Raw genomic sequence first — 27,753 nt, 5'->3', positions numbered from 1 at the left:
TTTTCCTAAGGCTTTTCGCTGGGCTCTGGTCTTAACATTCTTCACCACTTCACACCAGTATTCTGAACCTTCCAGCTGCAAGCTATTTTCCAAAGGTAGGTTTCAATTACATAAACTACATAGGTTTAAGATTTTTTCCAACCTATTCTTTTTTTCTAGTGTAGTGCATAGTTGTAAATAGTTTGCATGGAATTGTAATATAAATACCAAATTTTGACGCCTTCAGGCTCAGATTCTGCTGGATGAGTGAAAATATAAAGGCAGTAGTTATGGCACAGTCTCTGCTCAGGCACTCCCGTAACTCCTAAAGTTATCTTCGCATGCAACATGTTAAAATGAATGACTGTGTCCATCCCGTTTTTGTTCAAAAAGCAATGTGGAAAGAGTTCTTACCGCCATTACATATTTCCAGCGTTCATGGGAAGGGCTATGATTTGGGAGGTTCACAAGGATCATAGTTGTTAGAGTTAAAGCTGAAATAGAAAGAAGAGGTTCTTCCAAACTTGGTTTTGGTCTTTCAATGTAACTGTGCATTTTGTTATGTTCATTATCTGTTCCCCTCTTTTCTTCTACGATGTGTTTCTACATTCTTTGTTTCACGTCACAGTTTTCTTCCCTACTGATAACCACAGCCCTTCCTTTTTTTAACCCCACCACCAAAAATTAGAATGACTAGAATTTATTATTAAGATTGTCAAATAACATTCCCAATTAAAACAAAGACTACGAAATAGTATAAACAGCTAGTGACACAGCTGAACATATGTCTTGCTAACTGTCTGCTTCAGCATGATGGAATTAAAGATAAAGAAAGAAGACTAGAATTATTTTGTCTCAAGCACTCAAACCAAAGGTAAAAGTATTTTATTGTCAAATGAGAGAGAATTATCAGACAACAATAGCACAATGTCATGTAAATGGAAGAGGTCAAATACATTTTGATCAAATTACACCAGTCAGTAGTTGGCACATCAGCTGAACATCCATATGCATTCTTAACCATCATGTAAGCAATACATTTGCTATATGCAGACAATCCAAAAGACTAAGGTATGTTGTGGTCATGAACAATACACTGGTTGTATCAAGAAGAAGAAATAGAAGATACTAGAAGAAACGCACGAGTAAGCATTTATGTGGACATCGTGAACAGAACATTTGCGTATAAAAGATTACACGGTGCTACTTTCCTCATAGGTGGTCTTGTCTGGGCCTGGTCAAAACAAACACAAACATGAAATAATTATTATCACAGTAAAATTCCAGTTTATGATGTCAGCTAAACAGGAACAAAAAAAACACCATTTTACAGTTTCCATTCAAGTGATTTGTGATATTGTGTCAAGTGATCACATATGACCTTTAAAAGGGCACTTCCTGAAAACGTTGTAAATAACAAACAAACACAATGACTCAAACACAGTGAATTACCTAGGGTTATTAACTACCAAATTTCTTGGTCCAAAGTGATATTGTAGTACAAATAAAGTACTACATCCTGTGGTCATTTACCTGCTTGTTTTCCTCTCAAGGTTAGCACGATCACCACCAAGGTCATGGCAATGAGAAAAAGGCCCATGAATCCTGCAAATGGAATCCTGGCTATGAATCTGTGAATAGAGAATTGAAATGAATGGAAGAGTTGAAATATCAAAGCCATCAATCAGTGCTGAATCCAAAATCTATAAGGACTGTGAAAATGGCCAGAGTCGGCCACCCCATGATTTGGGATGTATGCTTGTTGGAATGGGCATTGCAGAGGGAAAAAAACACGGCACAGAGATGGTCGCTTTCTTACAAAAATATAACTATTTATTTATATGGGGGATGCGACATCCACCCCAAAACAGATATTTACAAAACGAACAAAACATAAAAAAAAAAAAACATAGAGCACAAATCTGTGGTCACGAATCTCACAAGTTTTTGTCTCTGTACTTTGGTCTATGCTCTCATGCATGTCCAATATGTCCCCCCTCACTAATCAATGAGGCACACCTTAAATCAGGCCGCCAAGGGGCTAAATTGGTCCAATTAGATTAATTGGACCCCTCCACTGATACGGGGGAACCCGGACACAACCATTGTGGTGGGGGAGTCCAAGTCCTTCTCCCCTTTTGGGCCATGGTGAGAAGGGGGAGGGATTTCACCTTCTCACGAGGACATACAAATATCTCAACCTCTCCCTGCTATCAGTGCCAAGGCTGAATCCATCCCATATACACCCCTCACATGTCTGCCAAAAAGCACTGGTTGTGTTTCACTGTATATGTCATAGTATACCATGACTCACCATAATGGGGGAGTGTGAACTTTTCACTAGTTAGGTTTTCCCCATGCAGTTCAAGTACACAGGTGATAGAGACAGGTGGCGTCATAGTAATATCAAAGAAGGATCACGCTGCTGTGGTGACATTTGGGTCAAGTACAGTGACGTTTGTTCCTCCTATTACACTCAAGAAGATCCAGCCTTCTAGGTGACTCTCATGGACACATCCAACGATGAAATTGTCATCACTGTCCATCCATCTGGCCAGTCTGACATGGGGATTTGAAAAGGCTGAAATGCACAAGGAAAGTGCTATGACATTTTCAGTTTAAACGATATATATACAATAAAAAGCAAAAAAAAACATCTCATAGAATTTAGGGAAGATCTTTGCAATAGTGTCATTCAAATATGTAAATGCTCCACTGGATCCACTAATATAAGTATATTTCAGAAACAAAAAAAAACAAACGGGCCTTGAGCCTTACAATTTGAATATTGCTAATTTGTGCTGTGAATCAGATACAGGTACTTACTTGGTTCTGTCAAGTCATTAAATAGATGGTTGTATTCTAAAAAACTAAAACAACAGCAAAACGAGTGTTTAATGAAAAAACTCAGAAAGGGCCCTTAATTCACTATCAACTTATTAGTTGAAATTATGCAACAACAGACCTTAAAAACTCATAGTAGTCATCCACTGATAAGTCTTCATATGAGGTTGGAGTAGTGTCACGACTTCGGGCAACCATTTGGCACATTGGCGGCCTCTGGTGGCCAAGGGACATCATGAACTAATTTGTGTCCACATGTGCCTTTGTTGTCTTTGTGTGCCCTCACCTGTTCCCCATTGTGATTTGTGTTCTCACCTGTTCCCCATTGTGTGCTCTCACCTGTCTTGCGTTTTTGTGATTGTCACTTCCCTCTATTAGCCAGGGTATAAATACCTGGCTAATCTCTGTGGCCCTGATCGGGTCGTTAGAAGTCTTTCCTCAAGGACACGCAGCCATCGCACGCACTCAGGTGCCGCTAGTCTTAGCTAGTTCCGGTTGGTGTCTTGTTGCGGTTCTCACACCGCTTCTGTCTCTCGTTGCGGTCCCTAACCGCTTTCGGCTTCTTAAAGCCTTCATCAGGTAGCTATTGTGAAAGCTACATTTTGTATCTTGTTTAGTTTATGGCCTTTTGCCCTGTTCATATCCTCTGTGCTTTTGGATTATCTCCTGAGTTTGGATTATCTTCTGTGTGTTTGTTTCTCGCTGTTGAAGCATCCTTGTTTCTCAATAAAAGAACCATTGAGAACATCATCCTGCCATTGGGTCCTCTCATTAGCACACTGGGCTAAGCGCTGGTTCCCCACATCCAGCATCTCGGGTGCAATCCCCGAGAAAAGCCTGACAAATAGAAGCTGAAATGGAAAGAAGAGGTTCTTCCAAACTTAACAAATTAACATTAACAAATAAAAAAAAAATTGAGCATTACAATTTGAATATTACTAATTTATGATGTGAATCAGATGCAGGTAATTATCCAACAACAGACCTGCATACTCCACCGAGAGGTCTTCATTTGAGGTTGGAGTAGAAGCTGAAATGGAAAGAAGAGGTTCTTCCTAACTTGGTTTTGATCTTTCGCTGTATCTGTGTATTTTGTTATGTTTATGATCTGTTCCTCTCTTTTCTTTGAAGCTTGGCCTACCATTTTATGGGAGCGATGAGGGACAGGTGGAGCTTGAAAAGCCCCCCTTAATCAAAGTGGGGAATGACAGAAAAAGTTTGAGAACCACTGCGGTAGTTGAAGATAGAGAGAGCTGAGGGATTGTTGGGCGGAAAGTCTCTGTTTAAGAGCCAAAATGACGGAACAATCAACAAAAGTTGTATAGCATTTGTCAAGCTGAATTAAGCTATCACAGAAGCAGCTCGCCTTTAAGTTATCACCTTAATGCAAAGCACCCGACAGAAAGCAGTCCCAGGTTAGATGATCGATTTACCGTCGAGGGGCACCATTGTGTTTTAAAAAAAAATACAATTAAACAACAATTAAACAACAGTGTTAAACAACATTAATTAATTTCAAAATGTGCGATTAATTAATTTTTTTTAATCGATTGACAGCCCTAATATATATAAGAGAGAGAGAGTGAGCATACATGCAAGTATATTTTATTGTAAATGCATCTTATTGTGTACATTTACTTTTGAAGCTACAAAGACTAAACTGGTACTACAGATGTTCTATGTGATATTTGTGACAGTAGGGCATGTTGATAGTATAATTTAAGATAGTGTTTATAGATCATTAAATCAGTACTTACTTGTTGTAGACAATATCAAAACAATTGTAAAACCTCTACTTGCAATCATTTTCTGTAATTTCTATAATTTGATTGTCTGTTCAGACAGAAGTAAGGAACACGGAATGTTCTTGAGAATAAGGAACACTTTGAGACAGAGGTTTGGCACAGGAAATTGTGGTAAAGTTTCTTTTCCTATTTTACTTGCTGAAGGCGCAACATGATCAGAGCAAAAGTTTGTCGTGTTTTGACCAATTTCATGTGAAAACACTGCTGTTATTCTATATTATAACACAACTCTACTTTAGCTCTGAAGTTAGTTGCAAATGCATGATTTATTAAAGCACACAGCGGTCTGATGGTAGGATGTCGGTATATTATATTATCATTATCTGGGATCTCATGCATACACACACACACGTTTTTACACAAAATGACAAAAAACCTTTGAGATTATGTGATGCATACACTTTATGAACAATTTCTCACCATAAAGGCATGGGGATGGTTTTCTTGTTAGCACAGTAAGTGTCTGTATTGCCCAAAGCTGAAATGAGAAGTGAAAATGAATTAGCAGAAGTAAGCATTTAGGGCACTGTGTTAAACCACAATATAACACTTCCTTGTTCAGCAGTGGTCTGGGATGGAGTCACATGCCATGTGACACTAAAGCCAAGTAGATTTTTTGAAAGAAACCTTCACAGACTACACAGCTGTCTCACTGCTATTTAACACTATTCATTTGATGCCGGTTTAAAGACTATGTACAACTAGAGAACAACTGCATTTCGTTGCCTCAGTACACTGCATTTTGTTGCCTCAGTACTTGTACTCTGTGCAATGACAATAAACTTTAATCTAATCTAATTTGCACAATACTTTGACATAACAATGTGTCAGCTCAATAGGGAGTCTTCAGTTGAACCTACTCACAAACGCAGAACTAAAGGCATAGCTAACATAAGAAAAACTACCTTCACTGTACCTCAGATCACACTGAGGAAAGAGTCAAAGAGCCAAATGTTAATAGTTTACTTTATTATAGCTGGAAAATAAAAGACAGTTGGTGTGAGAGTTAAAGCACAGGTTGACCAGCCTGGAACTAAGAAAAACATTAAAATAAATAAACAAGCAAGACAAAGCAAAAGGCAACAAAGCAAAAGGCTTATTCAACTTGAATTCATAAAATAATATCAAATAGGTAAGGAAATCACAAGCAAAATAATAGGCAAGTCTGCCCTTTTGAGTGTGCTGACTCCTTAGGCAAATTCGCTCCTACGGTGTACGGGAAGCTGCAGCCATAAAGTCTAACCCAATATGGACTTTGCACTAACACAAAAGTCGATCCTGTTACATGTCTAATATTTAAGAGATACCACCTCACACATACCCCATTGTGTATTCGCACGGGCAGGTATTATTTACATAGACCCAGAACACTGAGGCAAGAGACCGGAGATAAAGGTACATAGAACAATAGAAAAATATCATACTGATTGACAAGAGGGAAAAAAACACACAAAAAGTACAAGAGAGAATTGAAAGAGGAAGTACTCTGAACATATGTGAGAGAACGAGGATTAAGCATTTGATATTTTCCCACAGAGAGGATGCAGACTTTTTCTGTCTGTTTACTGTTGCTGCTTTGGGCAGAATCAGGTGGATACTAATTAAAATCATTTGCTGAATTATGTGGCATTTTAGAGTTAAGAGTTCCATTGTAGATTCTTTACTTTAAGTAGTGTGACCATGACATTAAGAGTGATTTGCTATTCTTAACCTTTCTTTATGTTCATTCCCTGTCCAGACTGCCAGCATTGGTCTAAAGGTAAGCCTATGTCTTCATGTTATAGGTCATGACCATTTTTACATCAAAGTGACATTATGCAGATTCATATCGTTTTCAAGGTAGGTTTTGTAGACTGGTAGTTCCTAAATCCATTTTGATGATACATGGTCATGTGAATAAATTAAACCTGGTATTCCCCCTGTCTGTCCCGGCTGTTCACTACATCGATCGACACTCTGTGGACGTGTAAGAACAGCATTTACTGCATTACATCTGCAATTATGATGGCAAAAGATTAGTTAGATATTAGCTCTACCTGTGCAGTTTTTGGTGTTTAATGCTGCAATTAAGTCATATTGGTGTAAATACACTAAATTGGATGCAGTGAGACAAACTTGGTGGTGAAAATATACAGTAGCCTACTGTACGTAAGTGCTGCCCCGCAAAAACTGTTGCTAGTGTATGCTGAACAGACACTCACCACCGGACTCCAACACCAGCTCTACATATTAAGGAGTAAGGAGCTGTACAACTCCGGGGCAAGCAAGGCCTTTTGCATATCACAAGCGAGAACTCAACGTAGTAGTGCAAGTTATTAAAAAAAAAGTAAAGAACGTATGCAACTGTAATGCATTTGTATTGTTATATTCCTTTAATACCTCTAAAAGTTCACTTTTATTACCAGTAGATAGATGCCTTCACTTCAGCATGTCTATGAGAACATCACAGAATTCCTCAGGTCCTTAGCATTGAGCCCATAACAACTATGGATATGTTCACAACTGTAGTAAGAATATGTTTTTATGCGCCCTACATTGCTATTTAAAAAAAAATATTCTCTTTGAATGTGGTCATGCATTCCTCAAAAATAGATCTTATTCTAAACTCTGATGTTAAAATGATGTAATATTATCAATTACAGTATCTATAAATTATGGTATATAGCTCTATCATATGGCAAGCTAGTGTCACATATTATTTTATTAAATTGCATTATTAAGGTTCTTTAAAGTAACAAGAATGGCATCTGCCACAACACGCCTGGTATTGCACTATGTAACTTTGGGGTACAGGGCGCTAGACCTCTGGAGAGAACAATGTAATGCTTTATGGCCCCACCTCACACAACACCAACTAGACCCATGCACTAGCTATAAGAGGAAGAGTCCATTCTCTGAGTGTTTTGTGAATTTTGATTGTTCTTTATTTCAGCTTCAGGATATGCTTGGGCAACCCCAAGTATGTGATCACATGGCCTTTATCTCACATTTGTACACAATTAATATTTTTAAATGTTATGATGATATATGAAATGTTTGAAACATTCACCCCAGGACGGTTCCAGATGAAGTTCATTCTTTCTATATTTCACATTTCCTCAGTACTTTACTTTTTCATTGAAATGTTTTATTTTGCACACAATGTTTTAAAACTATTCGTGAGACTCTGTCATGACTGTTCTTTCTCTCAGCTCCAGGATATGACTGGGTCACCCCAAGTATGTGACTCCATCAAATCGCCTGCAGCTCACATTTCTACACTTTTTAAAATGTGTTTAAAATATATAAAATGTTTGAAATATTCGGCCCGGGACAGTTCCAGATGAAGTAATTTCTCTCTTTATTTCAGATCCACAGCAGCACTGGATGAGACCCAGTAAGTTTATGTTGACCAACATACTTCATACAGACTCTTCATACAGTCAGTATGGCCAAATATTTGTTAAATCCTTCAGCAAATTACAGCAGGGTTTTGTCCATGTCTCTCCATATCTAAGAATACACTTTTTTACTGATAATTCTCCTTATATTTCAGCTCCACGGCAACAATGGATGAGAGGCAGTAGGTTGATGTTTAACAACATACTTTATACTCTTTAAATAGCCAGTATGGACACATTTATATTTATATTGATTTTGTTTTATTTTTAATTCAATGTTTTAACAATTTGTGAAACTCTGTGCATGTCCTGACTGTTATTTATCTCAAATCCAGGAACCTCACGTATGTAACTCGCATCACATCACCTGCTTCTCACATTTATACCCAATCAAATATTTAAAATATTCAGCCTAGAGTTATTCAAAATGTAATTATTTCTCTATTTAGGTCCATGGAGGCACTGGATGCAACCCAGTAGGTTTATGTCCATCAGCATACTCTTTATATAGCCAATATGGACAAAAAATCTAAACCATTTTTTTTTTAATAGATGAAATATAAATCCAAAATGTTGAGTGCATTTTCATCGTTCTTTATCTCACCTCCATATTGCGTCTATCATGTAGTGTTTCTGTAAAGAATAATCTAAACATATCCAACATATCCATACTCCAACATATCACCTCCATATCACATTTCCTCAGTACTTTACTTTTTTATTGAAAGGCTATTTTTCACACAATGTTTTAACCATTTGTGAGACTCTGTCATGACTGTTCTTTCTCTCAGCTCCAGGATATGACTGGGTCACCCCAAGTATGTGACCCCATCAAATCGCCTGCATTTCACATTTCTACACAATTCACTTTTTCAAAATCTGTTTAAAATATATTCAATGTTTGAAATATTCAGCCCGGGACAGTTCCAGATGAAGTTATTTCTCTCTATATTTCAGATCCACGGTGGCCCAGGATGAGACCCAGTAAGTTTATGTTGATCAACATACTTCATACAGACTCTTCATATAGTCAGTATGGCCAAACATTTGTGAGATCTTTCAGCAAATTACAGCAGGGTTTTGTCCATGTCTCTCCAAATCCAAGAATACACCTCTAACACTTATTTTACAAACAACATTGCTGAAATCTATTGACCATAATCTATTATACTTATATTACATAGTATGCAAAAGGATTTTAATCCAAAGTGTTTTGTGAATTTTGACTATTCTTTATCTCAACTCCCAAACTACACTGTTAACACCTAAAGTATATTACTCCATTACATTACTTGAATCTCACATTTGCATGGCATTCACTGTTTCATTTAAAAATTTTCAGTGCAGAACTGAAATGAAATAACATCTCTCTGTGTTTCAGCTTCTTCATACTGGCGCAGGATGAGACCCAGTAGGTTGAAAGTCATCAACATACTTTTCACATACACCTGCAATCGCCGGCTATGTAACTTTGTAACTTTAGATTTCTAATCCAATTTTTGGACCATATGTAAGATCCTTTTAATGCCACTCAATTTTCTAAAATACACCATTAACCATATAATTAAAAACAGGAAAATGCACAGCCCAATTCATAACAATGCTATGGTCCATGCCAATCTTGGAATAGAAAGTAAATAAACCTATGGTTTATTGCTCAATATTGATTGTTCCACTACTGTTAACTAAAGTACAATTATAAGATACCATTCGTGCACTTATTAGTATATAGAGTATTAAGCACCATCAAGGTTCTCTGTGAAGTCTGAAGTTCTATACGCAGAGCTTGACTTAATGAACGTACTCTGTCCAGGTCTATAATGTTCAGACTTATCATGCAAAAAATATGTCTGAAATGTATTTCTGAAATTCTATTACACTTGTAGGACCACTTTTTACTTGTTCCTTTTTGTTAATCATATATTTTAAGTGTCTTTTCATTTTTTGAGCTATTTTTTGATGGTACAATTGTTCTTGATAATCTAGAACACTGTATTGAATGGATATCACTTGATATTTTAATTCAAAGTGTTTTGTGAATTTTGATTGTTCTTCATTTCAGCTTCAGGATATGATTGGGCAACCCAAAGTATGTGACTCTCACATGGCCTTCATCCCACATTTCTACACAATTCACTTTTCAAAATATGTTATAACATATGAAATGTTTAAAACATTCAGTTCAGGACGGTTCCAGATGAGTTATTTCTCTCTATATTTCAGATCCACGGTGGCCCAGGATGAGACCCAGTAAGTTTATGCTGATCAACATACTTCTTACAGACTCTTCATATAGTCAGTATGGCCAAACATTTGTGAGATCTTTCAGCAAATTACAGCAGGGTTTTGTCCATGTCTCTCCGCATCCAAGAATACACCTCTAAAACTTATTTTACAAACAAAATTGCTGAAATCTATTGACCATAATCTATTATACTTATATTACATAGTATGCAAAAGGATTTTAATCCAAAGTGTTTTCTGAATTTTGACTATTCTTTATCTCAACTCCCAAACTACACTGTTAACACCTAAAGTATATTACTCTTTTACATTACTTATATCTCACATTTGCATGGCATTCACTGTTTCATTTAAAAATATTCAGTGCAGAACTGAACTGAAATAACATCTCTCTGCGTCTCAGCTTCTTCATACTGGCGCAGGATGAGACCCAGTAGGTTGAAAGTCATCAACATACTTTTCACATACACCTGCAATCGCCGGCTATGTAACTTTGTAACTTTAGATTTTTAATCCAATTTTTGGACCATATGTAAGATCCTGTTAATGCCACTCCTTTTTCTGAAATACACCGTTAACCATATAATTAAAAACAGGACAATGCACGTCCCAATTCATAACAATGCTATGGTCCATGCCAATCTTGGAATAAAAAGTAAATAAACCTATGGTTTATTCCTCAATATTGATTGTTCCACTACTGTTAACTAAAGTACAAGCATAAGATACCATTCATGCACTTATTAGTATATAGAGTATTAAGCACCATAAAGGTTCTCTGTGAAGTCTGAAGTTCTATACGCAGAGCTTGACTTAATGAACGTACTCTGTCCAGGTCTATAATGTTAAGACTTATCATGCAAAAAACATGTCTGAAATGTATTTCTGAAATTCTATTACACTTGTAGGACCACTTTTTACTTGTTCCTTTTTGTTAATCATATATTTTAAGTGTCCTTTCATTTTTTGAGCTATTTTTTGATGGTACAATTGTTCTTGATAATCTAGAACACTGTATTGAATGGATATCACTTGATATTTTAATTCAAAGTGTTTTGTGAATTTTGATTGTTCTTTATTTCAGCTTCAGGATATGATTGGGCAACCCAAAGTATGTGACTCTCACATGGCCTTCATCTCACATTTCTACACAATTCACTTTTTAAAATGTTATAATATATAAAATATTTAAAACATTCACTCCACGACGGTTCCAGATGAGTTATTTCTCTCTATATTTCAGATCCACGGTGGCCCAGGATGAGACCCAGTAAGTATATGTTGATCAACATACTTCATACAGACTCTTCATATAGTCAGTATGGCCAAACATTTGTGAGATCTTTCAGCAAATTACAGCAGGGTTTTGTCCATGTCTCTCCATATCCAAGAATACACCTCTAACACTTATTTTACAAACAACATTGCTGAAATCTATTGACCATAATCTATTATACTTATATTACATAGTATACAAAGGGATTTTAATCCAAAGCGTTTTCTGAATTTTGACTATTCTTTATCTCAACTCCCAAACTACACTGTTAACACCTAAAGTATATTACTCTTTTACATTACTTGAATCTCACATTTGCATGGCATTCACTGTTTCATTTAAAAATATTCAGTGCAGAACTGAAATGAAATAACATCTCTCTGTGTCTCAGCTTCTTCATACTGGCGCAGGATGAGACCCAGTAGGTTGAAAGTCATCAACATACTTTTCACATACACCTGCAATCGCCGGCTATGTAACTTTGTAACTTTAGATTTCTAATCCAATTTTTGGACCATATGTAAGATCCTGTTAATGCCACTCCATTTTCTAAAATACACTGTTAACCACAAAATTAAAAACAGGAAAATGCACAGCCCAATTCATAACAATGCTATGGTCTATGCCAATCTTGGAATAGAAAGTAAATAAACCTATGGTTTATTGCTCAATATTGATTGTTCAACTACTGTTAACTAAAGTACAAGCATAAGACACCATTCGTGCATTTATTAGTAGATCGAGTATTAAGCACCATCAAGGTCCTCTGTGAAGTCTGAAGTTCTATACGCAGAGCTTGACTTAATGAACGTACTCTCTCCAGGTCTATAATGTTCAGACTTATCATGCAAAAAATATGTCTGAAATGTATTTCTGAAATTCTATTACACTTGTAGGACCACTTTTTACTTGTTCCTTTTTGTTATTCATATATTTTAAGTGTCTTTTCATTTTTTGAGCTATTTTTTGATGGTACAATTGTTCTTGATAATCTAGAACACTGTATTGAATGGATATCACTTGATATTTTAATTCAAAGTGTTTTGTGAATTTTGATTGTTCTTTATTTCAGCTTCAGGATATGATTGGGCAACCCAAAGTATGTGACTCTCACATGGCCTTCATCTCACATTTCTACACAATTCACTTTTCAAAATATGTTATAACATATGAAATGTTTAAAACATTCAGTTCAGGACGGTTCCAGATGAGTTATTTCTCTCTATATTTCAGATCCACGGTGGCCCAGGATGAGACCCAGTAAGTTTATGCTGATCAACATACTTCATACAGACTCTTCATATAGTCAGTATGGCCAAACATTTGTGAGATCTTTCAGCAAATTACAGCAGGGTTTTGTCCATGTCTCTCCGCATCCAAGAATACACCTCTAAAACTTATTTTACAAACAAAATTGCTGAAATCTATTGACCATAATCTATTATACTTATATTACATAGTATGCAAAAGGATTTTAATCCAAAGTGTTTTCTGAATTTTGACTATTCTTTATCTCAACTCCCAAACTACACTGTTAACACCTAAAGTATATTACTCTTTTACATTACTTATATCTCACATTTGCATGGCATTCACTGTTTCATTTAAAAATATTCAGTGCAGAACTGAACTGAAATAACATCTCTCTGCGTCTCAGCTTCTTCATACTGGCGCAGGATGAGACCCAGTAGGTTGAAAGTCATCAACATACTTTTCACATACACCTGCAATCGCCGGCTATGTAACTTTGTAACTTTAGATTTTTAATCCAATTTTTGGACCATATGTAAGATCCTGTTAATGCCACTCCTTTTTCTGAAATACACCGTTAACCATATAATTAAAAACAGGACAATGCACGTCCCAATTCATAACAATGCTATGGTCCATGCCAATCTTGGAATAAAAAGTAAATAAACCTATGGTTTATTCCTCAATATTGATTGTTCCACTACTGTTAACTAAAGTACAAGCATAAGATACCATTCATGCACTTATTAGTATATAGAGTATTAAGCACCATAAAGGTTCTCTGTGAAGTCTGAAGTTCTATACGCAGAGCTTGACTTAATGAACGTACTCTGTCCAGGTCTATAATGTTAAGACTTATCATGCAAAAAACATGTCTGAAATGTATTTCTGAAATTCTATTACACTTGTAGGACCACTTTTTACTTGTTCCTTTTTGTTAATCATATATTTTAAGTGTCCTTTCATTTTTTGAGCTATTTTTTGATGGTACAATTGTTCTTGATAATCTAGAACACTGTATTGAATGGATATCACTTGATATTTTAATTCAAAGTGTTTTGTGAATTTTGATTGTTCTTTATTTCAGCTTCAGGATATGATTGGGCAACCCAAAGTATGTGACTCTCACATGGCCTTCATCTCACATTTCTACACAATTCACTTTTTAAAATGTTATAATATATAAAATATTTAAAACATTCACTCCACGACGGTTCCAGATGAGTTATTTCTCTCTATATTTCAGATCCACGGTGGCCCAGGATGAGACCCAGTAAGTATATGTTGATCAACATACTTCATACAGACTCTTCATATAGTCAGTATGGCCAAACATTTGTGAGATCTTTCAGCAAATTACAGCAGGGTTTTGTCCATGTCTCTCCATATCCAAGAATACACCTCTAACACTTATTTTACAAACAACATTGCTGAAATCTATTGACCATAATCTATTATACTTATATTACATAGTATACAAAGGGATTTTAATCCAAAGCGTTTTCTGAATTTTGACTATTCTTTATCTCAACTCCCAAACTACACTGTTAACACCTAAAGTATATTACTCTTTTACATTACTTGAATCTCACATTTGCATGGCATTCACTGTTTCATTTAAAAATATTCAGTGCAGAACTGAAATGAAATAACATCTCTCTGTGTCTCAGCTTCTTCATACTGGCGCAGGATGAGACCCAGTAGGTTGAAAGTCATCAACATACTTTTCACATACACCTGCAATCGCCGGCTATGTAACTTTGTAACTTTAGATTTCTAATCCAATTTTTGGACCATATGTAAGATCCTGTTAATGCCACTCCATTTTCTAAAATACACTGTTAACCACAAAATTAAAAACAGGAAAATGCACAGCCCAATTCATAACAATGCTATGGTCTATGCCAATCTTGGAATAGAAAGTAAATAAACCTATGGTTTATTGCTCAATATTGATTGTTCAACTACTGTTAACTAAAGTACAAGCATAAGACACCATTCGTGCATTTATTAGTAGATCGAGTATTAAGCACCATCAAGGTCCTCTGTGAAGTCTGAAGTTCTATACGCAGAGCTTGACTTAATGAACGTACTCTCTCCAGGTCTATAATGTTCAGACTTATCATGCAAAAAATATGTCTGAAATGTATTTCTGAAATTCTATTACACTTGTAGGACCACTTTTTACTTGTTCCTTTTTGTTATTCATATATTTTAAGTGTCTTTTCATTTTTTGAGCTATTTTTTGATGGTACAATTGTTCTTGATAATCTAGAACACTGTATTGAATGGATATCACTTGATATTTTAATTCAAAGTGTTTTGTGAATTTTGATTGTTCTTTATTTCAGCTTCAGGATATGATTGGGCAACCCAAAGTATGTGACTCTCACATGGCCTTCATCTCACATTTCTACACAATTCACTTTTTTAAATGTTATAATATATGAAATGTTTAAAACATTCACTTCAGGACAGTTCCAGATGAGTTATTTCTCTCTATATTTCAGATCCATGGTGGCCCAGGATGAGACCCAGTAAGTTTATGTTGATCAACATACTTCATACAGACTCTTCATATAGTCAGTATGGCCAAACATTTGTGAGATCTTTCAGCAAATTACAGCAGGGTTTTGTCCATGTCTCTCCACATCCAAGAATACACCTCTAAAACTTATTTTACAAACAATATTGCTGAAATCGATTGATCATGACCTGAATTTTTACTATTCTTTATCTCAACTCCCAAACTACACTGACTATTCTCAACTCTAGGATATGACTTGACAACATCCTGCACCTCACATTTGTACACAGTTGGCTGTTTAAATATGTTTAAAGTATTTAGCTCCAGCATGGTACTGGATGCAACCCAGTAGGTTGACGTTTGTCTACATTCTTTATATACATTTTATTCAGCCAAGAAAGTTGTGACCAGACTGGACAAAAATGTTATTGATCCCATTATTTTTTTTATGAAAACATGCTGGTCATATGATGGGCTGTGTTTTGAATTTCAGATCTCCCAAACCCACTGATTAGAGTGTACAGATTGGTGAGCAACTATGAGGACGCCGTCATAGTTTCCTGTCAATGTCACGTTCCCGTTCATGGAAGCCAACTGCAGCTGAAGGTGGTGGTGGAAGAGCAAAGCTTCACAATGAACTACCCCGACTTCAGCAGAGGAACAGAACACCTCTTCAAGATCACGGTGTCTTCACCCGCTTCCTTCTCATGTGTTCAGAAACTAGACGGCAAGACTCTCCTTAGCGATGTGTTCATCTTCAGTAAGCATATTGAGAGTCATGGTGAGTATAGCGCTCTGCAGAAGCCCCATTACCATCAGTCTAAAGACAGACTGAGTCATATTAATGTGTACAACACTCTCCATTCACAGGTTTCCCTGGACCAGAAGTGTCTCTGTCCTACCAGGCATTCGCAGGAACTCTGGGCTGTCTGCTTATCCTCATGATTTCTGGGATGGTGGTGATGATGATGATGACTCTGTTGAAAATACAGAAAGGTAGGTTACTGCAGTACGTGAGCCACAGTGATCAGAAGTGTCATTGTTTCAAATATATTTTGTTGTGTGTATTTGATACACAAGCACACGAGAGTCTACTTTATAAAACATGAGGCCTGCAGGATGACCCATTAGTAATTTAATCACATACGAGTGACTCATTGCCTTAGATTTAAGTTATTGTGCACTTGTTGTTTTCATACACAAATACGATGCTAATAATGTTCGAAGGGAACAGTAAATAATGCTACATAATTCATTCATGTTTGTGTCTTTTTTCAGTGAAACAACGGACCTTCAAGAGATTCCCTGTCTCAGAAGACACCAAGACTGTTTGACTCTTTAAACATAGTCTTTTTTCAGTCACAGCGACATATAGTTTATAACTGCTTAGATATTTGATCTTTAAATTCATGTTTTTAAGTGGCATAGGACATAACGGTATAATGACCTATTATCCAAGACTAGTATATGAGCCAGGATTAGATCCAAACAGTTAGTCACAGTGCAGGTGCATGTCTCATGCTAGTAGGCTTTGATATTTTTGTATGCAGCTATGCTATAGCATCAATGAGTAAATGGCTTAATTTCTTTCATTTTGGACTAATAAGTATGCATATATGTAATATTAGTCTTTTCTTCAGTCAAGACAGAATATATGTACATGCAGCATGCATGCTTACATGCTTATGTTTATTTAGTAGAGTTTAAAATACTTAAATGGCTGATAAATCATTACATGATTTGGATTTGGCTTGATATAATTCAGGTGTGTCTCCCAATAATAACAATATAAGTTCCATCTTTTAAATGTCTTGTGTTGATTAATTCCAGCTTGTCAAATAAATACTTAGATATATTCTTCATTATTCTTCTTAGTCTATCATTTTTGCATTTGTGCACTTTCATTGTCATCTAAACCATTTAGAAGGATGATAAGCCCTTTCTCCTTTTGGTATAGTCAGTATGTGATGATATTGCGAATATGATCCCCCATATATTCACATATTATGGCTGGTTGGATGGCTAGATTATCCCATGAAGGTTATTGGGAGTAGGACTATGTAAATCATTTGATTGATTTATGAAATTTACATTGGTAATTTACATTTGGTTTCATTGGATGCTACGAAAATCATATAACAGTTTGTGTATACATTTTCGATAATTATCGTACAGATTTTTCTTTGAGCCGAAGAGTCCTTTTCAACAAGGCAATTCACCCTGAAATTTGTTTTGTTTTTCATGTATATGGAAATATGATTGCACATTTCTTTCTCAGACCAAAAACAAATCACGTGTGAGAATTGCATTCATGTTGGAGATACAGCTCCCTCTAGAGGGAAGGTTTGGTGGACTGTACTTCACCAGACTATCTGCACAAAGTTGATATTGGTTTATTCTGGGCACAGATGCAGAGAGACCTCAGACCATTATTTCAAGTCCAGTCAGGTTATTATCCTAGTTCTTCAAGTAGGACAGGAGAACCTTAACTTTACGATACTTTGTCTCCCAAGGCATAGTCCATGGGCATCCACACAGATACAGTACATGTAACAGTCCACAGACAGAGCCAGTAGTGAGTACAGATCAATATGACATGATATGCCTTGGCCAAGTTCAGGCTGGTGAGATTTTAAAGAGGCACAGGAACCAATCGACACCCTACTGACTGTAATTGTGTTTGTGCGTTTATCTGTCTCGGTCAAGCTATTCAGATGTTGGTATTGTGCAACAGGCAGTTGGCTGATGTGTCAAAGTCAAAGTCTGTTTTATTGTCACACAGCACACACATGCATTTGGCGGCGACACAGGACACACACACGCATGCTGATGAGGTCGCCGGTGAAATATTCCTTCTGCCTTTAACCCATCCTGAAGTCCTTGTCCTTCCTCAAGGGGCTCCAGGAGCAGTGGGCAGCCTTTTACGGCACACGGGGACCAGGCCAAGTGTTCAGTCCAATCTTGGTCAGGAGGAATCTCACAGGAGAGCGATCTTTTCTGTTCTTTTTGCATGTTTTTGTGTTGGGGTTCTATGTGGAGGAAACCCCTTGTGAACACGGGGAGAACATGCAAACTCCACACAGAAAGGCCCGGGAGATAACCCACCTGAGCACTGAAGGTCAGGGGAGGACCTGCCCCCCAGAGCCAACAGTGCCCAATGCGGGAATCGAACCCATGACCTTCTTGCTGTGAGGCTGCAGTGCAAGCAGTGCAAGCAACTGAGCCACTGTGTAGGCTCTGACCTACAGGGAAAATCAGATAGATTCCAGAAATCTTTATAGCTTGCAACTTTATGGTTTCCAGGGCCCCTGTCCAGCGCTTGTCTAGTAACAAAAGCAGAGACTAGATTTTCTACAACCTTCAGCGATAGCAATCCTACATCTTACATCCATCTTATATGATGGATTTTGGGAGATCGGTTTTAAAGGCAAATCAAAGTAGGTGTCTTGGTGCATGGCAACACTGAGGTAGTGAGACAACAAACAGAACCCAGGAACTGCAACCACGTTGCCGATGTGTCTCCAGAATGTTGATCTGATTCCAGAGGCAAGGTGTTGTGAGTTGTCTTAACCGCTACGCCTTTGATACAGGATTACATTTCATTTCATTTGGCTTCATTCCTGGATGAGATTAACTAAAAAATGAATTAAAGATGAAATTAAGTTTAGAATGATTGTTACAGTGAGCAGGATGTGTATTCATGAATCAATGTAGTAAATTAAATTAGTGCAGGAACAGTAGAGTACAATGTGTGTTCATGAAGATGGCATGAGAGATTGACTCTTTAGAAATGATGAACGTCATTTAGCTGTATAAAATGTGTTCATCATTTTGTTTCTAGTTTGTAAGAATGTATTAGTTTTGTCTTACAATGTCCATAATAAAAGTAATTTATCTGGCTTCTACTTTTATTTGAACTGTCTTTACCTTATCCTCTACAATGGTATGGCCTCTAAATATTATGGGCTAAATATCACTGCTGTTGATCCACATTTTCAAGAATTCAATTAAAAGCACATTTCCTTTCATGCATGCAGCTTGAAGTTCAGAGCTTCAGTTTAAATGTGTGTTTCCAAGCCCACGCCTCCGTAATGAAATCACTCACGTTAGTGCGTCAGTTCTCAGCTCTCCTCCTCCTTCAACCCCCTCCCCCTCTTGTTATGTTCACGATGCCTTACACTACTCCCCTTTGACTGTGACAAGAAGACTCCTCCCTCTCCTACTCTCCCTCCCTCCCTCCCTCCCTCCCTCCCTCGTTCTGGATCTCTCCATCTCTGCCTCGTCTCAGTAGCAGTTTCTCACCGTGTTGGGGCAGCCTCATTCTCTCCTCCAGGATGTCGGGCCCTCTAACCAGCACCATTCTCCTCCTCCTCCTCTCTCTCGTTCTGCTCCACTCACCAGCGCTAAAAGCAAAGGTAAGCAACAGTCCGGCGACGACATGCCCATCTGTTCCCATTTTACAGCTGCCATCTTATAAACGGCGCTGGGGGACTAGACAACGGTGAGGAAAAACAAACAGCGCTCAGACATGCGAACAGGAATCGCAGAACCACACATCTGGGCAGCTGTGACATTTGTTGCATGATCGGTTGTTAATGCCCTTCAGCTAGTCTGTAATGAGTCATCATTTCAATCGGAAAACACAGATGATGGTTTGGTGCTGTTTCTCTGTCCAGGGATGGAGTCATTTTAGTCAAATTCATTATAAACTGAAAGTGTCTAAAACTGCTGTATGTGTAGGTGTCAAGGCTCCTGGAAGGAAGGTGATCTACGTAAAATGTTTTCCTCTTTCTCAGACTGTTAAGCTGAGAGTGGGTATCATGCTGGGTGGATTCTGAGAAGTGGATGTCTCTAGGAGATGTCTGAGGTATAACAAGGGAGGTAGGGAGATAGATTCAGCTCTGCCCTTTATTGCCAGGCAACAGCAGGTGATCTAAAGACAGTCAGTCTGTAACTATACCTGGTGAATTGTAGACAAATGCTTATATGGTCATCCGCTGAAATGGTCTTAGTGATTTGATGTTACAAATCCATCCTGTCATAAAAGGTCATGTTAAAATGAAATGTTTGGGGGGGGGGGGGATTAGTCATTTTCTTCAAGATATGTTTTACTCCACAAAAAAAACCATCATACAAGATGTAACAGGTATTTTTATATTCCAAATCGTGCATGGAAGTGCCTGGCATGCATCTAAACAATCACAAAATCTTCGCTCCTCCGTCTTTTATTGTCACTGACCTGAGTCAAATTCAGACAGTTTTAAATATTCAGAAGGAAGGAGTGTAGTCCTCTAGGGCCATGGAGCTCTGTCTGTTTTAACCCTCAGATTCAGGATGATGCCGGTTCCTAGCAGGGTCCATCTGTTTACTGCACTAAAGGGGTAATATCCATATAAAACTTGGGTTAAACTGGAGTTTAAAATTGTAAGAAGACAAGCTAATGTCATAACACTTTATATCTGTTAATGCATATATATATATTTATGTCCATGCGCATAAAGAGACCATTCCAGTACAATGTGATATTTGTGAAGGTTGATTAATACTACATGATGATTATTGCCTTAAAAATACGGAGAGGTTTGCCTTCTGCAACTTTACACAAAACATTGGTAACGATTGTTTTTATGATTGACCTTTGTAACTTTTTTGCATACTTAAATGCTCACATTTCACAATGCCGTATACACATTTGTGTTGTATGCTGTTGAAAATCCATGTATATATAAGTTTAATTGTAGCAAGCTCAATGCAGTAAGTTAACATGACAGTTTACAGATCAGAACCATGGACAGCTCCTAATGGACGCTGGAATTGTACTAGGATTGTATTATTATTGCACAAACATACAACATAGACAGACATACACAACACACACAACATAGACAGAGACAATGGTTGTGAAGCTCCCCTTTTCAATGAAAAAAATGCTTTATAAAGGATTCACAATACAAAGTTAAATGGAATCAATAAAGCAAGTCTGTAAAATCGAATTATCAGAGAACACGTTGACTAGCAGTGGGAGAGGCGTGCTGCCATGGCAACTGCTTCAGTGGGCATAGGCACAATCCATTTGCTCACAGTAAATGTGTGCGTGTGTGTATACACACAGACAGGCACACACACACACACACACACACACACACACACACACACACACACACATATCCCTCACCTCACATATCCTCCAGTTCACAACTACAGGAGGGATAAACAATATAACAGAATTATATCTGAATGGCAACATAATGTCTTAACGCAAACTAATGCTGTAAGGTTATACAGTGTATATATATATACACATTATAGTATAGTATAGTATATGCATTTTATGCACACAAAATGTATATTTTATTTTTAATGAATTTTACAATGAATAAGGATAAGAGCTACAGCATACAGCTGTGTTGTGAAGACAACTGCAGTGATTCATCCATTAAATGCCAGTTTAATCTAATGGAAAAGAGAATAACATGATGAGTCACTAGCTTGTATGGCCAGTTGTTTCAGGACGAAATAACAACTGAATTTATGAATGGATTGGGATTAGCTGCAGATATATTTAAAATAAACTGAAAAGGAAAAGGCAACTGTTTCAATATAGACAAACACCCTTAAAACAAATCCTCATAATTTTAATATACACAAACCCTAAATATAAATGAAAACGTGAAACATGGACAGTTTCCATGAACAGATGAAAAAGATCCGGAGCAACACATCACAACCCACACAACGTCCTTTCGTTTTACTGCTTAACGACACACGCCGACCCACAATGGACCAGCCTAGACGTCATTGTGCGCCATGGTGACTCACCAGGCTTTTGACTCATCACTCATCACACACACACACACACACACACACACACACACACACACACACACACACACACACACACACACACACCACCCCAACCCCCCGCAGGACTCCAGCTCCTTCACCTTATAGACGTCACACACAGATTCATTATTGACGATGTTCCCTGCCAGAGTATCAGCCACAAATCAGCTGGAAGACGCTCCAGGCCAAGCACGGTGCGTCAGTGTGCTACAGAAATAGAAAACATCCAGACAGCACTTACATGTGTTGGGCTGCAGACATACTCACATAAGCTTCGCTATTGAAAGCTTGTTTAAAGCAGTAACATTTTTTTTTTCATTAATGTTGCTACTGCTCAACAACTGGTTGATATCTATTTGAGTAAGCGCACAGAACATGTCACCATGTCTAAGCAAATGTAGACTATGTCCATGACCACGTTATGTTTATTTTTATATCTTTGTGCTTTAAGTGCCTCAAGGCTAGAGTGCAACAGTGCGTTCACTAACGCTACACTTGACCCTTCGAGAGCAATTTCCACTAAAAGGCATTTGCCAAAGTACTTATTTGAGATCAAACTCACAGTAGATGACAAAACACAGAGCTCCGAGCCTACTGTCAGTGGCCACAGCTCATCTTGTCCATGAGCATCAGCGTTCTCATTAAAAAGAGCCAAGGGGGTTAATGTGTCTGTGCTGGGGGATACTGATTACCGCGCCAGCTCGAGTTCACTAAAGGTGTAAATTCTATAAACTGTAGTGGTTTTCTGTCTTCCTGTTCTGATTACTACAACATATCTACCGGTCTCTCCTCTCCATCTTCTGGTCTGTTATTTATACTCACTCTCCCCCTCCACCCCTCTCTCTCTCTCTATCTATCTCTGTCTCTCTCGCTCTCTTTCTACAAAGGCACTCCCTAACCCTTTTTCTTTCTTCCTTTTTCCAAACACCTCTCTATGTTGAGCTCTCTTAACCCTTCTTCCTCTCACTCCCCCCTCTCTCTCTCACTGAAACTCACCTTCTATCTCGGGTCCCTTGTCCCTGCCTGCACACAGGGACTACACAAAACTAACTAGTCTATTGCCATGTTCATAAAATCATATTATGCAAACCCTGTCATGGAGTCTAGCTACAAGTCCCACACGGCCACACCTTACACCATACAAACTGCAAAATTGTACAAATTGAACACCGGCTGTTTTCCTGATTAGCAGGTAGTATGGGTGAGAAAATTCCCAATAAGGGGTTTTACTTTCCAGGAGGCCCACGTAAGGTATCTGCAAACCTTTACTGTAATCTATTCTCTGAATCTGAGCTGCTCTTACAGTTGAGATGCAGCTGATCTGTGGTGCCCATAACGCTGTCTTGAGTCCTCCAGTGTGTGAGAGCAGACAGGCTGGGCCACTGCTGATGCTCTCTGACATGAAAGGATGTGAAAAACAGACGTAGGCGGCGGTGATGTGTGTGAAAAAGACGGAGCGTGTGCACTTGCCCCTCGAGGAATAGCACACACATCATCAGCACACTTACACAATTCAAGCGCACACACACACACACACAAAGTAAGGCTGAGTCACTGAGATGTGAGAGAAATGGAGCGAGGAGAACGACAGGAAACCAGTATAAGCCAGAATCGAGAGAGACAACCAGAGAGAGAGAGAGAGAGAGAGAGAGAGAGAGAGAGAGAGAGAGAACAGTATTATTCATACCTGCCTTGATTAAAATGACAAGGCTCTCGATCAGGCAGCCGTGGGAGATTAGAGCGGAGCGGCCCATTCCCGAGGGGATCGCTCACGGTGGAGATCACAGCCTGTCTCCCGCCGCTGTCCTCCCTCAGCACACAGCCAGCAGCAGTGGCAGCACTATCGTTCGCTTCTTTCATCAGTCACACAGAATAACACAGATAAGCACTTTTCAGGCACCTGAGACTCAATACTGGAAAAGTTTGAGTCAGGTTCCAGTTCCAGGGCTGAAAAAAGAAAGTTTGGGGTTTGTGGCTTAGAGGAACTAAGGTTGGGGGACTTACATTGGTGTCTTAGAGGAAGGTCACAGAGGTCAAAGATAATTTGGTTGTAGTTATTTGTACTTCAGGCGGGATTTGAGAGACTAGTTTACCCAGGTAAGATCTAAGATCACAACCGTTTAAGCCCTGAAGAAGTGCATTCCCAAAACACTGGAATCTAACCGCCCCATGACCATTTCACAGCATTTTGATTTATTTTTACTGTTTCTCATAATAGCTCACCTCAGTTGTCTAAAGGCCAGTTCAGTCAATAAGCAATGGCATGCTAGGGAGCACAAATACTGACAAAGTGTCTGTCCTCTGACACTTGAATGAAGTATTTGGGAATGTAATTGATAGAGCGTTCTGAACATGATTGCCTGCTCAAGCCTTCAGTAATTACTTAAATGGAGGTTTTAATTAAAATAGAACAGGTGCTTATTCTTTTTATAGTGGAGGATGACAGCACACAAAATCCAGCTAGATACTAACTACTAACCCATACAAAGTGCTTCCCTCAAGATACATGTACAGTACATGTACTTTATATTATTATTTGAAGGTTATTTGTTGTTTAGTTTGTCAGCCTGTTTAATTTGTCACTGACATAGCTATAAATGGCGTAGATGCCATGCTGATGTGACGTCGTGTCCACAGAAACACAAGCAATCTTCGAAGCATCAGTCCCTTGCAATGTGTGGAAGTGATTTACAGAGACCCAGTGCTTAGCACTATCGAAGGAAAATGGATTGGGGTTTTGCGTTAATCTCATGGGAGGCACTGACAGACTGCTGCATGCCGTCTCTCATTTGCAACTGCCAAGGGCCAGGACTAAATAAGTACCGACTGGCAATCATGGTACGTTGAATTAGTTATACATGTAGCCTCAGTATTCATTTTGATTGGATTTACAAAGGACTGTGGGTGGTTGTTATGCGGCACAAATTCATGATTTGGGCTGTAGCAATAATATGAAAGCTTCCACTCATTTGTTAAATTGTGCTGGAGGACGATTTATAGCAGCTCATAAAGCTCACTTCATCTCTGCACACATCCAATCAGGAGAGAGTCTGCTAGAGCAGTGTCTGCTTTCCTTTGAGTCACTTGTGAATGACCCACTGATGAGCACATCTGCCTACTGCCATTTGATAAGTGAATCATGGCTGTCTAAGAATTCATGTTCAAAGAGAAGGAGATGAAGCTTTGGCTTTAAGAGCTGAGAGACAGGAGAAACCTCCTTCTGAGAATCTGAGCTGCTAGATGAGTGGCGGCTTCTACATCCATCTAAAAGATACAGGCTTATACAATTGCCTTGTATAGTGTCTAATCGGAATCTCTTTCATCAGTTACTTTGTTCCAGCCATTTTACTCATTTATCTACCATATCTTTGCATTTTACTTTATTTTTATTACTTATTCTTAATTTATTGTCCTTGTCCATTTTCAGTTTATCTATTAATCCAACCGCAGCATTTATCTCCATTGACCTCCACTTCTGATTGATAAAACATTTGCTGCTGAAAGGTGCTCTCATCCTTCCTGGGAGAGTCCATCACAAAGACTGTTAGGCATGATCAAACAAAGGCACATTGCAAAAGAAATGAAAGCCATTGATTGGCTGGAGTTGTTGTCACCTGATGTTTAAAAAAGATTGCCTAACAGACTGTGTCTTCCACCTGCCACACAGAGACATAGGCAGAATTCAGCTTGTAGTCAGACTACAACACTAAATAACATCTCTCTCTTTCATTGCATTTATCAATGAAACACTGTTGTACCTGAAACAGAGCACTTTAGTTCTGTGATATCTTGCAGATCTTTGTTTTGCCTTTCAATTCTTTTAGAGGTGCATGTGTATACTCCTTTCTTTTATAACAAGGCTCTCTGTTTCTGTTTCTGTTTGTTTCTGTTTGTTTCTCTCTCTCTCTCTCTCTCTCAGCCATTGTCTGCGGCTCATGGCCGCATGCGAAGCCTTGACGGCGAAATGGTGCGTGTCCGACGGGATCTCCGCGACTCGCTTCCGTACGAGGCTCAAATGATGTCATACTCACCAGGTGAGATGAAGGTGCGCGCCAGCGACCTGTACAGCCAAGGAGATGCCTGGAAGGCAAAAGGTATGAGTCAGGCTCTCCAGCAGTTGGTGGAGAATGACCAGAGGCGGGACCAGGAGGCGGCCTACCTGGCCGGCATGATGCGCCTCCTAAGCCAAATCGATGCCAACAGCCAGGGAGGAGCCAGGGAGGATGTGGGGGAGACCGGGGACTTCCAGGGGCCCTATCCGCCGGACTACGACGAGACAGAGCCAGGCATCAGCATGGCCAAACCACAGGCAGGCTGGCAGGATCTCTTAGACCCCCAGCTCACCCAGGCCCTGATGAATCGCTACAGGCAGGAAAGACTGCTACAGGAGGCAGCCAATAGGATCCCAGAGCAGAGAGAGCAGGACAGAGACCAAGAGGTCCTCAGGTAAAGAAATATAGTACTCCACACCAAAGATGAATATAAATATGTGTGAACCTGTAAGGCCCTGAATATGGGTGAAGTAGGATATTACATGGTTTGGACAAGACTAAACTTTAACACCAATGCTTTGCAAAAGAAATTGCATACAATTAATATATATACTGTATATATTCCTATCCCAGGTATTAATATGAAAACTGCATACTTAAATCAACTAATTGGGTCCAGTGCTGTGGATACATGCTAAATATGTTCCTGTCCCTGCATAATAGCATGCTGACATTCATTATTGGTCTCTTAACTCTGTCATACAGATTCCTGGTGGAGAAAATCCTGTCAAGCCTCTCCCCTGGCAACTCCCCCAGTCCTTCAGGGGGACGTCGGGCGAAGCGAGACGTTGACACGGTCGCTGCCTCAGTGGGGCGGAGTGGTCAAGCACTGAGGCGCTCCCGGCGTTCCCTGGACGCCCCTCCTCCACCTCAGAACTCTGACCAGGTATCGCTGATCCGGGTGAAGAGACTCGGGGACGAAGACGAGGAGGCTGCTGAGGGAGACGCGGGACACAGGATGACCCCCCAGCCCATCGGCCTACAGAGGATGAAGCGCATTGACTTGGAGCCCCAACCGGCCCAACACACCCGCAAACGCCGCTCCCTCACCTACGACCCCAACCTGCTCGCCCAACACATCCTGCAGTATCTACCCTAGTGGAGCCAGACAGACAGACAGTCAGAGACAGCAAAGAGAGATAGAAAGATCATGCAGAATATTTTGCCAGCGTTCATGTTCATGCATTTTATTCAGCATCTATCCACAGCAGCTCTTCTTGCACAGTAAGTGCAACATTAATGTCATATCCTGCAGAGGCGTATAAACAGCACACCGTATATAAATGTATTTATGATGCTTCATTTGTTCAAAAGCAATGTCCACGGCGGAGGAGAGAATGAAATAGCTTTAATGGGTTTACCAAGCTTCTCAAGTTCTTTTGTCAACAACCCAGCAGTGTACTGGTTGGTTGGTGTGAAATGATTTCAATATAACTGGCCCCTATATGTGGTCACACTTCATTGGGTTTTGTCTCTTTGCTTTTTCTGGCAAATTCATGTGCTGACCCCATCATTCCCCATTCTTGGCAAGACATACAAGGCGTTCCGTTCA

At 38.9% G+C, this 27,753-nt stretch overlaps 2 protein-coding genes and 1 long non-coding RNA gene across 3 annotated transcripts; 2 read left to right on the top strand and 1 right to left on the bottom strand.

The window, feature by feature from the left end:
- Nucleotides 1-32: 32 nt before the first annotated feature.
- On the top strand, nucleotides 33-17,168 carry LOC116220298 (foot protein 1 variant 1-like). The gene is made up of 29 exons (XM_031566183.2): nucleotides 33-95; nucleotides 6,165-6,218; nucleotides 6,367-6,387; nucleotides 7,561-7,587; nucleotides 7,820-7,846; nucleotides 7,978-8,004; nucleotides 8,164-8,190; nucleotides 8,344-8,352; nucleotides 8,458-8,484; nucleotides 8,800-8,826; nucleotides 8,966-8,992; nucleotides 9,390-9,419; nucleotides 10,071-10,097; nucleotides 10,232-10,258; nucleotides 10,656-10,685; nucleotides 11,337-11,363; nucleotides 11,496-11,522; nucleotides 11,920-11,949; nucleotides 12,601-12,627; nucleotides 12,762-12,788; nucleotides 13,186-13,215; nucleotides 13,867-13,893; nucleotides 14,026-14,052; nucleotides 14,450-14,479; nucleotides 15,131-15,157; nucleotides 15,290-15,316; nucleotides 15,800-16,087; nucleotides 16,177-16,302; nucleotides 16,585-17,168. The coding sequence occupies exons 2-29, from the start codon at nucleotides 6,170-6,172 to the stop codon at nucleotides 16,638-16,640; spliced, it is 1,158 nt and encodes a 385-aa protein (XP_031422043.1). The 5' UTR covers nucleotides 33-95; nucleotides 6,165-6,169; the 3' UTR covers nucleotides 16,641-17,168.
- On the bottom strand, nucleotides 3,170-4,243 carry LOC116220301. The gene is made up of 3 exons (XR_004163556.2): nucleotides 4,204-4,243; nucleotides 3,809-3,853; nucleotides 3,170-3,674 (listed from the first exon to the last, which is right to left on the bottom strand). It is a non-coding gene; the product is annotated as an uncharacterized LOC116220301 (long non-coding RNA).
- A 2,389-nt stretch (nucleotides 17,169-19,557) lies between the features above and the next one.
- Nucleotides 19,558-27,662, top strand: pcsk1nl (proprotein convertase subtilisin/kexin type 1 inhibitor, like). Its single transcript, XM_012826108.3, has 3 exons — nucleotides 19,558-19,721; nucleotides 26,069-26,595; nucleotides 26,907-27,662. Exons 1-3 carry the CDS (start codon nucleotides 19,641-19,643, stop codon nucleotides 27,298-27,300), a joined length of 1,002 nt encoding a protein of 333 aa, XP_012681562.1. The 5' UTR covers nucleotides 19,558-19,640; the 3' UTR covers nucleotides 27,301-27,662.
- Nucleotides 27,663-27,753: the final 91 nt, after the last annotated feature.

The sequence above is a fragment of the Clupea harengus genome, chromosome 4, assembly GCF_900700415.2.
Source record: "Clupea harengus chromosome 4, Ch_v2.0.2, whole genome shotgun sequence".
Lineage (NCBI taxonomy): Eukaryota > Metazoa > Chordata > Actinopteri > Clupeiformes > Clupeidae > Clupea > Clupea harengus.
This window is presented reverse-complemented; position numbering and strand designations above follow the sequence as displayed.